At 38.1% G+C, this 14,599-nt stretch overlaps 1 protein-coding gene across 3 annotated transcripts in view; it reads right to left on the reverse strand.

Moving 5' to 3' along the window:
* Bub1b (BUB1 mitotic checkpoint serine/threonine kinase B) overlaps positions 1 to 14,599 on the reverse strand; it is a 65,450-nt gene that overhangs the window by 22,637 nt on the left and 28,214 nt on the right. For all 3 annotated transcript variants that reach the window (XM_010624660.1, XM_010624659.1, XM_010624661.1), the window contains exons 6-8: positions 8,899 to 9,071; positions 7,483 to 7,694; positions 7,119 to 7,210 (exon numbers count right to left, since the gene is read on the reverse strand). In XM_010624660.1, the coding sequence (XP_010622962.1) occupies positions 7,119 to 7,210; positions 7,483 to 7,694; positions 8,899 to 9,071 (477 nt within the window). The remainder of the gene's footprint in view (positions 1 to 7,118; positions 7,211 to 7,482; positions 7,695 to 8,898; positions 9,072 to 14,599) is intronic.

Genomic DNA, 14,599 nt, shown 5'->3' on the forward strand with positions numbered 1-14,599 from the left:
ATAAATAAACCAAAAAGTAAGAAAGATTGAGAAAAGAGGCTAAAACTAACTTGAGGGACTGTCAATAACTATGTTGTAGAGCTGGGGATGAGGCTCAGTGACACAAGACCTGCTTGGTGTGTGCAAGGCCCTCGGTTCAATCCGCAACACTGGGAGGGAGAAAATTACGTTCTAAGGACCACCTTTACTAGGAAGAAGGAAATTAGCATTGAGTTAGGTTTGTCAAGTAGCTTATACTATGTGGTAAAAATATATATATCTTAAAACCACATCTTACTGGAACCTAGTGTACAAAAGGAAGTTAACCGATGCAATGTTACCATTTTTTACTGTTAGCACCCGAAAGAATTAGAATTAGGAATGTAGTATTAGGAAACTGACGTGAAGTTCAAGGTTTCTGGCTGAATGGCAAGAACGAGAGAGGCAGAACAGATTTCCAAAATGAAGCCTCACATACCTCACTCAGGAGAAAGTGACCCTAGTGTGGGTCAGAATCACTTACACCTTTGCTTTCTAATACACTTCTTTACAACTGATCTGGTCCTTGCCAGATCTACTTACTCCGGCCTATAACAGTAGAGCCTAAGCACGTACATGTTTAAAAGTTTCCCCAACTTGCTCAATCTGATAAAGGGCTTCTATAGCAAACTCACATTAAGTATACTTCATGGTTTAAACTTTCCTCTAAGGACAGGAATAAGACAAGAATGTCCATTTTTATCACTTCTATTCAATATTGTTCTAGAAGTTTTAGCCAGGGAAATTAGGCAGTGAAAAAAAAAGGAGTCTAGATGGGAAAGGAAGAAGTAAAACTGTTTGCAGAGAATATGAATTTATATACAGAAAATCCTCAAGATCCACTAAAAATCCATTACATAATAAATGAATTCATCAGAACCAGATGATACAAGATCAATCCTGAAAAATAAATTTTACTGCCAGGTAAGATGCCAATGTGACACCTGGAGTCCTAGCTACTCTGGAGGCTAAATCAGGAGGACTGCTTACACCCACGAGTTTGACAATACACTGGGCAACACAGCAAAAGTCCACCTCAAAATTAAATTTTGGCCGGGGATTTAGTTCAGTGGTTCCAGCACCTGCCTCGCAAATGCAAGGACCCAAGTTTGATCCCCGGTACCAAAAACAAAACAAAACAAACAAACAAACAAAAAATAAATAAATTTGTTTTTATTCAGGTTTTTTTTTGGGGGGGGTACTGGGGATCAAACTCGGGACCTTATGCTTGCAAGGCAGGTGGTGAAACCATTGAGCTAAATCCCCGACTCTATTCAGTTGTATTTTATACACTTGCAGTGACCAATCTGAAAATGAAATTAAAAAATGATTCTATCTCCAATAGCTTCATAAATAATCTTATTTACAATAGCTTCATAAAGAATAACATACTCCAGAATAAATTTAAAATATAGTGTACAGACATTCACCAAAAAAATGCCGATGGCAAATATGAGAAGATGCATGGCATCCTAAGACACTAAGTAATTGCAAATTAAGACAATACTGACACTGCTACACACCTATTTGATGGCTAAAAATAGAATACTGGCAATACTGAGTACGACGTGGAGAGACAGGAGCTGGGAATGCAAAACAGTACAACCACTTTGGAAGAGAGTTTGGGACTGTTTTACATAGCTAAATCCAGTCTTATACAATCTGGTCAAGTGAACTGAAAACGTAAGTTCACACAAAAACTTGTACATGGAAATTTATGGTAACTTATTCATAACGGCTGAAACTTGGAAGAAACTAAGATGACCTCCAGTAGGTGAATGAGCAAAACTGGTACACGGAGCCATCATTCAGCACTGAGACATGAGCTGCTGAGAGACACAGCATGGAAGAACTGTACGTTCACACTGGTGTGTGAAAGCAGCCAGTCTGAGGCCACTGCAGGAGCCCAGCTGTATTACCCTCTGGAAAAGGCAAAACTGCAAGGACAACAGAAACATCAGATGTTCTCAGTGACAGGAGAAGACGATGGAGGTGAAGCAGTGTGACAAAGTGTTGGATGATATGTGACATAATTCATTCGTCAAAATACACAGCTGTGAAACAACGAATCCGGGGCAAATTACAGACTTTAGAGTCAACAAATATACCACGTTATCAGCAGGATGGTAACAAACACATCACACTATACTGGTAACAAATGTACCTCACTAGTGCAAGATGTCAATGATAGAGAAAACTGGATAGGGCTGGGAGAGACGGATATGGGAATTCTCTGAATCTGCTACTCAATTTTTCTATAAACCTAAAACTGCTCTCAAAAACAGTTTACTATTTTATGAAAAAAAAGCTCAAGGGGCTGGGGATGTAGCTCAACATTTGCTTAGATGTGGACCCTGAATTGCATCCCCAGCGGGGAGGAAAGAAAAGAAAAAACAGGGCCAGGGATTTAGCTCAGTGGTTCTGCCACCTGCCTTGCAAGCACAAGGACCTGAGTTCGATCCCTAGTACCAAAAAAAAAAAAAAAAAGAAGAAAAAAAAAAAAAAAAAGAAGAAAAAAAAAAAAAAAAAGAAGAAAAAAAAAAAAAAAAAGAAGAAAAAAAAAAAAAAAAAGAAGAAAAAAAAAAAAAAAAAAAAAAAAAAAAAAAAAAAAGAAAGAAAGAAAGAAAAGAAAAAGAAAAAGCTGAAGACTTGTATTCTGAAAGTTACAAAAACATTGTAGAAAGAAATTAAAGTGTAAATAAATAAAAAGACAGCCTATGTTCATGGACCAAAACACAATATTGTTAAGAAGTTAATATTCATTAAATTGATCTACAGATTCCTCAAAATCCCTATTAGAAATCCCAACTCGCCTTTTTGCAAAAATAAACAAGCTAATCCTAAAACTCATATGGAGTCGCAAGAGTAGATAAATAATCAAAACAGTCTCTCTCTCTCTCTCTTTTTCCCCAGTACCAGGGATCAAACTTAGGTCCTTGGGCTTGTGAGGCAGGTGTGGCACCACTGAGCTAAAACGCCAACCAGTCTTTAAAAAGAACAAAGTTGAAGGATTCATATTTTTCAATTTCAAAAGTTACTAAAAATCTACAGTAACCAATACTGAGTGGAAAAAAACAAAAAAAGACTGTGTGGCATTTATTGCCACACAGATAGGCATATACATCAGTTGAATAGTGTCAAAGGCCTAGAAATAAAGTCAACTGATTTTCAGCAAGGCAGCCACGATCATTAAATGAGGAAAGAAGTCTGCAACACTTTTGGTGCTAAGACAAGTGGCTATCCACATGGAGAGAATTAATCTAGATCTCTTCCTTTTACTAAATATGAAAATCAGCTGAGGCTCACAGAGCTAAATGTAAGAGCTAAAACTGAAAAATCTCTTAGAAGGAAATATAGCAGTAAATCTTTATGACCTTGGATTAGGCAATGCCTTCATAAATGTATCACCAAAAACACAGAGACAAAGTACTTTTCAACAAAATTAAAGCAAAACACTGTGAGGCTTCAAAAGGCATTATCAAGAAAATGAAAAGACAACTCATAGAATGGGAGAAAATATTTGTAAATTATGTATCTATCTGATAAGGAACTTATATCCAGAATATATAAAGAACACATTAAAAAAGACAAATAACCCAATAAAAAAATAGGCAAAGACTGTGAACACGTATTTCTTCAAAGATACACAAATGGAAAATAAGTCCAACAAAAGATGCTCAATATTATCTGTCATTAGGAAAATTAAATTAAAACCATAATGAGATATAATGTCACAGCCACTCAGATGGCAATAAACAAAGACGGGTAATTACTGGGATTGATGTACAGAAGCTAGGGTGCTCATATGATATGGGAAGGTGAGTACGTAAAATGCTACGGCCTCTTTGGAAAACATCTTGAAGCTCCTTAAAATGTTAAAACAAAGCCAGGCATGGTGGTGCAAACCTGTAATCCCAGCACTCGAGAGGCTGAGGCAGGAGGATCCCTGTGAGTTTGAGACCAGCCTGGGCTACATAGTGAGTTCCAGATCAGTCTGAACTACATAGTGAGACCCTGTCTCAAAAAAACAAAACAAAACAAAAAAAAAAACAAAAACAAAAAAAGTTAAACACAGAGTTACCATAGAATCCAGAAATTCCTCTTTTACATATATACCCCCCCAGTGGTAGCAGATGATAGAAAGTGGAAGAGAAATAGCTTCGTGGAGGGGATAACATTTAAGAAGAGTGCTAAGAGAGAAGAAAGAATTAGGCAGGTGGAAGAAGAGGGCCAAGAGTAGTTTTGAGACCATTCTAGACAAGTTTAGGAACTTACAGTACAGAGTAACCACAAAATCTGGAGATGTTAGCAGAGGTTTGCATCATAAAATTTTAGAAGGGTTTTATATTTTTTAAGTATAAATTGAAAAAATAACTTAATTTGTTCCAAATCAAATTTGTTTTCTTTAAAGATTTTTTCTGACTAGCCTTAAAATTTATACATCAATTAATTAATTTTGCACAGCTATTTCAGTTCAGAAAACATATTAAGTCCTTATATAAGTTACGGTAGACCTTCAAGTTGGGCCCAGCCCAAAATATCAACAACCAGGTTGTGATCAGGATTTTAGTTTTAACTTAATGACCAAAGACTTGAGTTATGACCTGAATGTTGGCCACTCATGCTTCCAAATAGTCTCAGAAACAGATTTAACCTTTAAAAGAGTTTGGAAGGGACATTTGCAACATCTCTTCCTGTGTGGGGTTAACTGAGAAATCCTGAGCCAATGTTTTTCTAAGGACACTGAGATCTGCCTAGAAGGAAGTGTGGCTTAAATTATACAGCAGAGAGATTTTGAAGGCAACTGACCAACTTGAGTTACAACCAGCCCTTGCAAATAAACCGAGTTCATAAGTCAAGGGTCCACTGTGTTACCAAAAAGAAAACTGTTGTAGGATTTTTGTTTGTAATTGCATAATGAATGGCGAGTTTGGGTTTCATCTCTAGGTTATGAGGAGAGGTTATGAGCAAGAAATTTTGATGAGGGCATTGACACGACCACATGTGTGCTGTAGAAGTGTAACAGCACAGGGGATGTGTGAGGAAAAATAATACTGAAGACAGGGAGATTCGTTGGCACAGTTTGGATAAATGGCCCTCAATAGTCTGCATGTTAAAAGCTTATTCCCCAGTCCCGACGCTGCTGGAAGGAGGTGAAACCCTTAAGAGATGGGGCCTGGTGGAAGTTTCCAGATTGTTGGAGGCAGGTCTGTGAAGGGACCCATGTGCAGAAGTCGTGAAGGGGCTAGCAGGACTCTGGCACAGTCTCTCTTGCTCTCTGGCCACGAGGTGAGTAGTTGTGCTTGGCTACTCACTTCTGCCCCGATGTGCTGCACTGGCACAGGCCCAAAGCACCAGGACCAATCAATCATGGACTGAAATCTCTGAAACTGTAAGCCAAGATTAACCCTTTCTTTTTGAGACAGGGTCTTACTATGTAGTTCGGGCTGGCCCTTGAACTAGTACTGATCCTTCTCCCTCAGTCTCCCAAGTGCTTGGATTACCGGCATGTGCTACCATGCTTGGCTAACCCTTATTTTTGATAAGCCAATTATCTCAGTATTTATTATAGTGATGGGAAGCTAACACAGACTGCAGAAATGCCAGCAAAGAAGAATGGGGACCCAAAGTCATATAAGAGAGTTAAATTTATCTTTAAAATAATTTAAATATATTTGTAACTGTGATTGTTGCATGAGGCAAAGAGAAAAGTGACAAACCAGAGAAAAATATTCGCAACCACTAGTACCGATTTAGCCCATCTTCTTTCCTCTCCCCCTGCACTGCTGGGGATCAAATCTAGGATCGCATGCATGCCTGGTAAGGGTTCTACCACTGCGTCACAACCCTAAGCTTTAACTTCCCCAACACCACTGCCCCCTGCCAGGTTAAGAATCAAACCCAGGCCTCCTGAATGCTAGGCAAACATTGTACCATTAAGCTACATCCCCAATTTTCTTATTAGATGAAGCACAACAGACTATTAAGAAAAACACAACCTGAAGAAAAATGTGCAGAGAGGTCAAATGAGGTAGCCATAGAAAAGAATTTAAATACAAAACAGTTCAAGCCGGGCGTGGTGGCACAAGCCACTCAGGAGGCTGAGGCAGGAGGATTGCTGTGAGTTCAAGACCAGCCTGGGCTACATAGTGAGTTCCAGGTCAGTCTCAACTGACCTAGTGAAACCCTGCCTCAAAAAACTAACAAAACAAAACAAAACAAAAGAAACAAAAAAAACCAAAACAGTTCAACATTTTCTATACCATATTAACTTTGACATAATTTGTGTTTCTACAAAGTGACTTGAAATAGTAGAAAATTCAAATAGTCATAAATGTACACGATCAGTTTCTATAAATGCTCATATGAATTTCTCAAAAATACTTTCCTTCACCAGGGATTTAGCTGAGTGGTTCCGCCGCCTGCCTTGAAAGTGCAGGGACCTGAGTTCGATCCCCGGTACAAAAAAAAAAAAAAAAAATTTTTGAAAAAAAAAAAAAAAAAAAAAAAGCTTAAAAATACTTTCCTTCTTTTGTGGTCTTATCAGACAGAAATTTTGCTCAAAAGCTGACTTTTGCATTTCTAGGGTACTCAGCAAGTAGTGGGAGTTAGAAATTAGTTATGAGAAAAACTTGCACTGAGAACAAAATTTAAGCTGGTATTAGAAATTGATAAGTATTAGACTAAATCTCACATTGGCTAATTTACCCCATCACCTATCATACTTTTTCTTACAAACAGAAGTTCTTACAGAAAAAAAGCATAAAAAAGATCAGAAAGAAAGAGCAGGATGAGATAAAATTATTGTAATTTCTAATTAGTACCATTCATAACAAAAGTAGAGCATCTCACTTATATTATGGTGATCATCTCAGTTATAGCAATGCAAATACAAACTCAACTAATAAGCTTATTCCCTAACAAAAATACCTGTAAATGAGCTTTTAGGCCTAACATGCTCAGAGGAACATAAGCATAAAGGACACACAAAACTTTGGCTACTTTCAATCTCACAGAGAAGAAAATGCCCCTGGGAGCTAAGGTGTTTTCTGCAAGCCCATAGTATTTCCCACTTAAAAGAATCTGGAACCCAAACTCACATAACTGGCTGTTGTGCAGTCTCTTCCACATATGGAGTAAAACTGGGAAGCATGGGGAGCACAGCTGGCACAGAAGTTGTGCTGCCATGAGGCTGGAGACGAAGAAAGAAAACTAAAATTACCACAATTTTACGTTTTAGGGCCAGGGATTTAGCTCAGTGGTGCTGCCACCTGCCTTGCAAGGGCAAGGAACCTAGTTCGATCCCTGGTACCAAAAACAAAACAAAACAAAAAACATTTTGGCACAATGTGCAAACCAGGCCTAAATATTCAAGAAAAATTAAGATATGCTAAAAATACTCCTCTTCTTTGAACCTGAAGTTTGTGTTATGTTGGCAAATATATTCTGCCTCCAAGTCCTCACCCTTTGATCCAAGGCCCTCTTGTTCCAAGGACCTGCTTGCAACTCGTTCTCCTTGGCTCTGGGGATTGGGGGAGCCATCCATGGCTGGACTGCAGGCTTACACAGCTCTGCGCTAGAAGCCAGATCGATATTTTCATCAAAGACAGTAATTCTACAATTGCTTTGCATCTGCTGAGGAACTGGATTTTGGAGTCCTCTAGTTTGGCTTGGAGCTAGGAGAAAAGCATTAAAATTTTATGTAAAAGATTTAATTATCATCTTAGTTGCCAGACAAAGTACACATATTCTTTCTCAAATCAAGGAAAATACATCTGTTATAATAAAATGAAAAGATTTAAAGAACGTAATAAAAAAGTAACAAACCAAATCAGTAACATTTTAACCTACTTTGTTACTTATTCTCTCCTTTCTTCTTGCTCTTTCCCATTGCCTCCAATCTGTTATCTTTTTTTGGTTTTTGAGATAGGGTCTCAGTAGGTAGGTGAGACTGACCTGGAACTCACTATGTAGCTCAGGCTGGTCTCACAGCGATCCTCCTGCCTCAGCCTCCTGAGTACTGGAATTACAGGTGTGCGCCACCACGCCCGGCCAACTCCAATCTTTTATTTATGGATATCCAAGAAAAAAATTCTATGCCTCTTTAGTTTTATCAGGAATTGACCTTAGACTTTACTTTCTAGCTTTAAATTTTTTCTCAATGGGAATCAGCAGAGAACACAAAATCAGCTCATTTATTAGAGGTGCTCTCTGTTATGAGGCTGGTTAGTACTTTAAGCTTCAACTCAGTCTGGGTGAAATCTCTTTTGAGATTACATTCCATATACATTATATGAGAGAGAATTAGGAGAGAGAGAGATATATCTCCTAATTCAACAATTTCCAGCCAATATTTTGACACCAATCAGCTTATACTAGGAAAGGTATAAAAGATGAAAATATCAGTCTAGTCTACATGTCTGTTATAAATTTAGTCAACAAAGTTTACTGTTTTTTTATACTTTCTAGTCAACTTTGTTGCGAGCCTGAAACTGTTAAAAAACATTATTAAAAATATGTTGTTGATCACACTGCGTGTACAGTGTCTAATTTCTAGCCCTAAAAGGCTGAAGACAGAGGCTTGAGCACAGGAAACTTTAAATAATACCTGCTATATTATTACGTTATCTTCCTTAAACAACTTTTATTCAGAAAATAATGCTTTCTGCACATAAGGTCTTTCTTAAAGACACAAAGTTACTGATACCCTTCGGTTATCGCACAGTATGATATTAGCTTTCCTTTGATTTCCTTCTTCTTGCTACCCACTACTCAGAAAACTAGGGCAGTGTCCACATGCATGCTTAGGCAGTATCTTCTACGTCATTCGCCCACCACAAGAGACTTCAGTGTTTTCTAAACAACATGTAACAAACTTACCCTTGAGAGCAGCTCCTACGCGGCTGATTGGAGCTCTTGCTGTCTTTTTCCCTTTACTCTTTAATTCAGCCAGGGTGCTTCGCTGGGATACAAAAGGTACAAAAACGTCCTCCTCCTCCTCCTCCTTCTCAAGTGTTGAGAGGGATTGTCGAGACACTCGGGCTTGGAATTGTCTGAAGTCAAAGGACAATGAACTTTTGGTGGAAATGACTATTACTCAGCAGACTCAAAATTTCTTTTTCTTTTTTGTTTTGGCTTTTTGAGACAGGGTCTCACCATGTAGTTGAGACTGACCTGGAACTCACTATGTAGCTCAGGCTGGTCTTGAACTCACAGTGATCCTCCTGCCTCAGCCTCCCGAGTGCTGAGATTAGAGGTGTGCGCCACCATGCCCGGCTCAAAATTTCTAATTTATTAAAGTAAACAAAGAAAAAAATAGACTGAGGAAAGCAACAGAGAGATATTGTCCAAAAAGCGTATGTTAGTAATAAAGAGAACTACCTTGAAATCAGGAAAGGTTTTGACCAAAAACAATTTCAATTCCCTTTTAAATATCCAAGATTGACCAATTAAAAATACCAGTACTCTGAAAATCATCATTAAGTAGATTTGAGGATCAGATTAGGATCACTAGAATTGTAAAATTTATAATCAGTTTTCCATTAACTTTTTAAAAAAATAAAACTTAAAATTACTCTAGTTGAAAAAGTCAATCCACCTAGACCCAGTTGTTAACATTCTGTCACATCTATATTTTATCACTTTTTTACTCCACACACACATCTCATTTTCTGAGCCATATGAAATGAAGTTGAATACAACCATGACATTTTACTTTGGAAAAGCTAGTAGAAGTTTGAAAACTAAACTTCCTGTGCTACTGCCACAGTTTTAAGAATTAATAGGAATAACATAGGTGCTAGCTGGCACGGAGGAAACTAAGCCCACTGTACTCTAACACACACTGATTAGAATTTAAAACTTCACATACATACAAAAAGAGCGACTCACAGGGGACTCTGAGAAGTGAACAAAAGCAAGGAGAGTGCGAAGAGTCAAAACTTAAACCTCCAAAAGGTTGTTTCCTGTTTCTTTTTCTTCTGTTTTCTTTCCTGGTACTGAACTGTCAGTGGTGTAGAAAGTCTAACGCTCCTAGAGAAAATCCAGCTTTTTGGCGGTAAGAGTGGGAAAGGGGATTCTTAGACCCATTAAGTATTTGAGGAACACTGGTGAGAAACTAAGTTGAAGAAGGGGATCTCTCCTATCTGTGTACATGAGTGGGCACAAGCCCTGGGGTCACTCCTGACCTATGCTCACACAGAACTATAAACCACTGCCCAGGCCTCACTCAAGCCCTGAACAAGACATGCATGGGACAGACCAAAGCAGCATAACAAAGGTCTTGAAAACTGAACTGACACTGATGCCACCATGGACGTTAGGTGGTACTTTAACAAACTTGTGGTATCTTAAGTTCGGTTGCCTACAAAGACAAAAACATCAACATCTTCCAGAGCACACCAACCAATAGGACTCACAGTTTCAAGTATCGTATTTTAATAATTGTACAAGACAAAATTCTTTTTTGGTACGGGGATCGAACTTGGGTCCTTGCACTTGGGAGGCAGGTGCTGGAACCACTGAACTAAATCCCCGGCCCCAGGACAACATTCTTTAACATTCAGAGCACCAGGAAAAAGCACCTAATTCTCAAGGAAAAACCAAATAACAAAAGTCGGTATCAAGATGAATCAGAGGTGGGCGCTGTGGCACATGCCTATAATCCCAGCACTCAGAAGGCCGAGGCAGGAGGATTGCCACAAATTTAAGGCCAGCTTGGGCTACAGAGTGAGTTCAGGACCAGCCTGAACTATATAGCAAGAACTTGTCTCAAAAAACAAAAACAGGGGCTGGGGGTTTAGCTCAGTGTCTCTGCTGCCTGCTTTGCAAGTAAGTTTGATCTCCAGTACCAGAAAAAAACCCAAAAAATTAAAAAACAAGTTTTTCATGCTGAATGGAAGTGATAATAGAGAGGAACTTAGGCCTTTAGGAATAATGAAAAAGCAAAAAGAAACGATAAATACAAAAATGATTATTCTCTAAACTCTTTAAATATATATATATATGTATATGTAGTATGATAAAAAATACAGTGAATTCTTAAAGTAAATTAAGAAATTTTATTACAAAATAGTCATATTGCCATTAGCCCTCCCTCAAAATCTCCTCCTTGCTTTGTACGCACTTATCCCATTATTCTTGCCATGTTCTGAAGCAGTTCTAGAAGTCTTCTTTCATGCCTTTAGTTGTGCTGTCATGGTTGCCTTGACGTCCAGCAATGATTCAAAATGTTTTCCTTTCATGGTCATTTTGACTTCAAAGAGCCAGAAGTCATACGGTGCCAGATCCAGCACATAAGAGGACACACCGTAGAATTTTTAGGAGTCTGCCTTTCCATTGGATAGCACTTGGCAGCAGCCTTCACTGTATTTTTGACTATACCTTATAAAGACAATCATGTAAAAGGACTTCCAGACCTGTTTCAGGAGGTGGTAAGAACTATTCAGTAAGTGTATTGGGGTGGGGCACTATTTTGAGGGAGATTAATGACAATGTGTCATTTACGGTAATATTTTAAAATTTAAACAGTCACCACATATGGTATAATTCACACAGCATAGCTACTGAAAGCAAAAATTGTAATATTGATGGGATTTTCAACATAGAAAAGATAAAGAGACTTATATAGTTATGAAGCTTCTAAATTTTACTTGAAGTGGTAAAATAGTAACTCTACGTAGACTGTGAATGTGTAGGAAGTGTATTATGCACCCCAGAGCAGCCTCTTAAAAAGTAATGCAAAGAGAACCACGCCTGCTCCCGACCCAGCTGCCATCCCTCAAGCACCAGGAAGGTAGCCGCGTGGGCGTCCCTGAACCCCCATAAGCACCCCCCTCACTCTCAGACCTCCTGACTGTGCGAGTCTTTGGACCCACTCTGCAAAGACAGAGGTGGTCATCAAGGGTATTTTTCTGAGTTCCCAACTTTGAACATCTTTAAAGAAAGGGCGGGGAAACCTGTAATAGAACGTTGCGGAGTTCAACCATTCAGAAGGATGGGGAACTCAATCTGGGCCTTGCGGCCTGAGGTCAGTCAGCGTCATGGGGTTCAGCAATCAGCTAACTGAGATCAGGGGTCTTGCATCCTCACTCTGAGCCATTAAATGGTAAATATACTATATTGAAAAGTTTGTTCACTGCAGACATGTTCTGGACTGCTTCTTGATTTCAATTTAATTCAAATGATTTAAGGATGATAGACTAGTGACTACCACAGGTGGACAGTGTCCAAGTTGTGCTTGATCTTAATGTATTGCTAGATTGTATCAGTTGGGGTAAAGCATTGCCGTTGATTTGATGAGCTGTTTTCTCTGACGTTATGAAGATGAGAATGTCTGTGGGTCGTTAGAGACACAGAAGCTAGGGTGCAACTATATCAGGAAGATTTGGGTGATAATCCAGAGATTAAAACAAGGACAGTCTGACAACAAAAATTAAAATGAGAAAACACTTAAGCAAGACACAAGGACAGACTTCCAGTTCGCCAATGGCAAACAGTAGGGCAAATGAGGATGAAAAGGCTGATAGTGAACCACCAGGACACCCTGAACTCAAAGCACAGGAAGTAACAAAACAGATCAATCGGGCTCTAGAAAAATTCAAAACAGAAATAATTTCCCAGATAACCACAGAGATAGTGAGCAAAATGGAAGTCGTGATTCGAGACTCTAGAGCAGAAACTGACAAAAAAAATAGATGAGCTTAGGACCATGATAGAAGCCATGAAGGCCCAGCATAAGAAAGAAATGGAAAAAATAAACACCCAACATAGGAAAGAAATGGAATCCATAAAACAGATTCAGAGATCCAGGAGATTAAACACTCTATTGAAAGTGTATGCAACAGAATAAAAGAATGCGAAGATAGGCTCTCAGATATAGAAGATAAGATTGCAGTCAGTGACCATGAAAAGAGAGGTCTCTTAAAAACAGTAAGAGATCATAAGAAATCGATCCAACAACTCCTAGATGATGCAAAGAAGAATAACATAAGGCTGATAGGAATACATGAAGTAGCAGGAGAACATACAAATGACTTAAAAAAACTGTTTGCAGAATTAATGACAGAAAACGTCCCAAACAGAGGGTAAGAATTTGACATTCAGATAACTGAGGCATATAGGACCCCAACTACCTACAATAAAAAAAAATCTACACCTAGACATATAATAATCAAGATCCTAGAAACCCAACAGAAGAACAAAATACTACAAGCAGTAAGAGAAAAGAAACAAATCACATACAAAGGAAAGCCCATCAGAATCACAGCAGACTTTTCAACACAAACCCTTGGGGCAAGGAGAGCCTGGAATGAGATATTTCAAGTACTAAAAGAGAACAACCTCCAACCTAGACTGATGTATCCAGCAAAACTCTCTTTCAAAATGGATGGGGAAATAAGACACTTCCACGACAAAGAACACCTGAGAAACTACATGAATACCAAACCAGCACTACAAGCAATTCTAAACAAGATCCTAGAAAAAGACAATGAAGGCAACAACACCATGAGGCCCAACAGAGCAAATCAAATAGGCAAGGCAAGAAATTAAAAGGAGAAGGTGAAAAAGTAAAAAGAGTCAACAAAAGGCCAATAACATGTCAATAATAAGTCAGTACATATCAGTTATAACCAGCAATGTCAATGGCCTCAACTCACCAATCAAGAGAAATAGACTGGCAAAATGGAATAAGAAGCAAAATCCAACAATATGTTGTATACAAGAAACACACCTAGTGCAAAAAGAAGCCCATAGACTGAAAGTGAAAAGATAGAAAACAATTCTCCATGTGACAGGAGCCCAGAAAAAAACAGGGGTAGCAATCTTATTTGCAGACAAAGTAAATTTCAAACCAAAACTGAATCTAGTATTATTGATGTAGGACAGTACTGTATCATACCTCTATGAATGTAAAATATCTAGTATGTGCTTTATGATACATAGTAGGGACCGTGCTTTATCAGAGCTACATTTAATGATATTACTCTAGAATGTTCTCTTTCCAGATGATGATTAAGAGGCTAATAGAAAAAATGGTGCCAGGTACCACAACAGCAACAGAACTTTGCTATTGTCTGGATATTATCCTTTTCTTTGTTTTTTTTTTTTAATGGAATGTGCTGAATGTCTATAATTTTGTTCAGATGACTGCAGAACCTGGAAAAGCTGTTGCTGCTATCGATGCATAACATACTATTATTAGTCTTTATATATATAAATTGAATTTTGGGAAATTTTAACGGTGCTGCCAACTTTGGAAAAAGTCATCCCAATTTACTGTGTTGACTTGGCATTGTACAGAAATGGACAACCATATTGGTCTAGAAATGTTAATTTATTTTTATTTTTATTTTTATTTTTTTCCATGTGTACAGGGGTAACACATCGTACTAAATATGTAAGGTCATATCTATGTGGGTTTGATTACAGAAACTAATAAAGTATTCTCTAAATAATGAAAAAAGAATAAGATAAGACTATAAGAGTGAGAAGCAATTTAAATATGTTCAGGGACCATTTTCATTTCCAGAATTAAGGATTATTTTGATGTTACATCATTGCCTTTTCTGTTACTTTCCTA

The sequence above is a fragment of the Fukomys damarensis genome, unplaced genomic scaffold (assembly GCF_012274545.1).
Source record: "Fukomys damarensis isolate Sample0158 unplaced genomic scaffold, DMR_v1.0_HiC HiC_scaffold_17, whole genome shotgun sequence".
NCBI classification, from domain to species: Eukaryota; Metazoa; Chordata; class Mammalia; order Rodentia; family Bathyergidae; genus Fukomys; species Fukomys damarensis.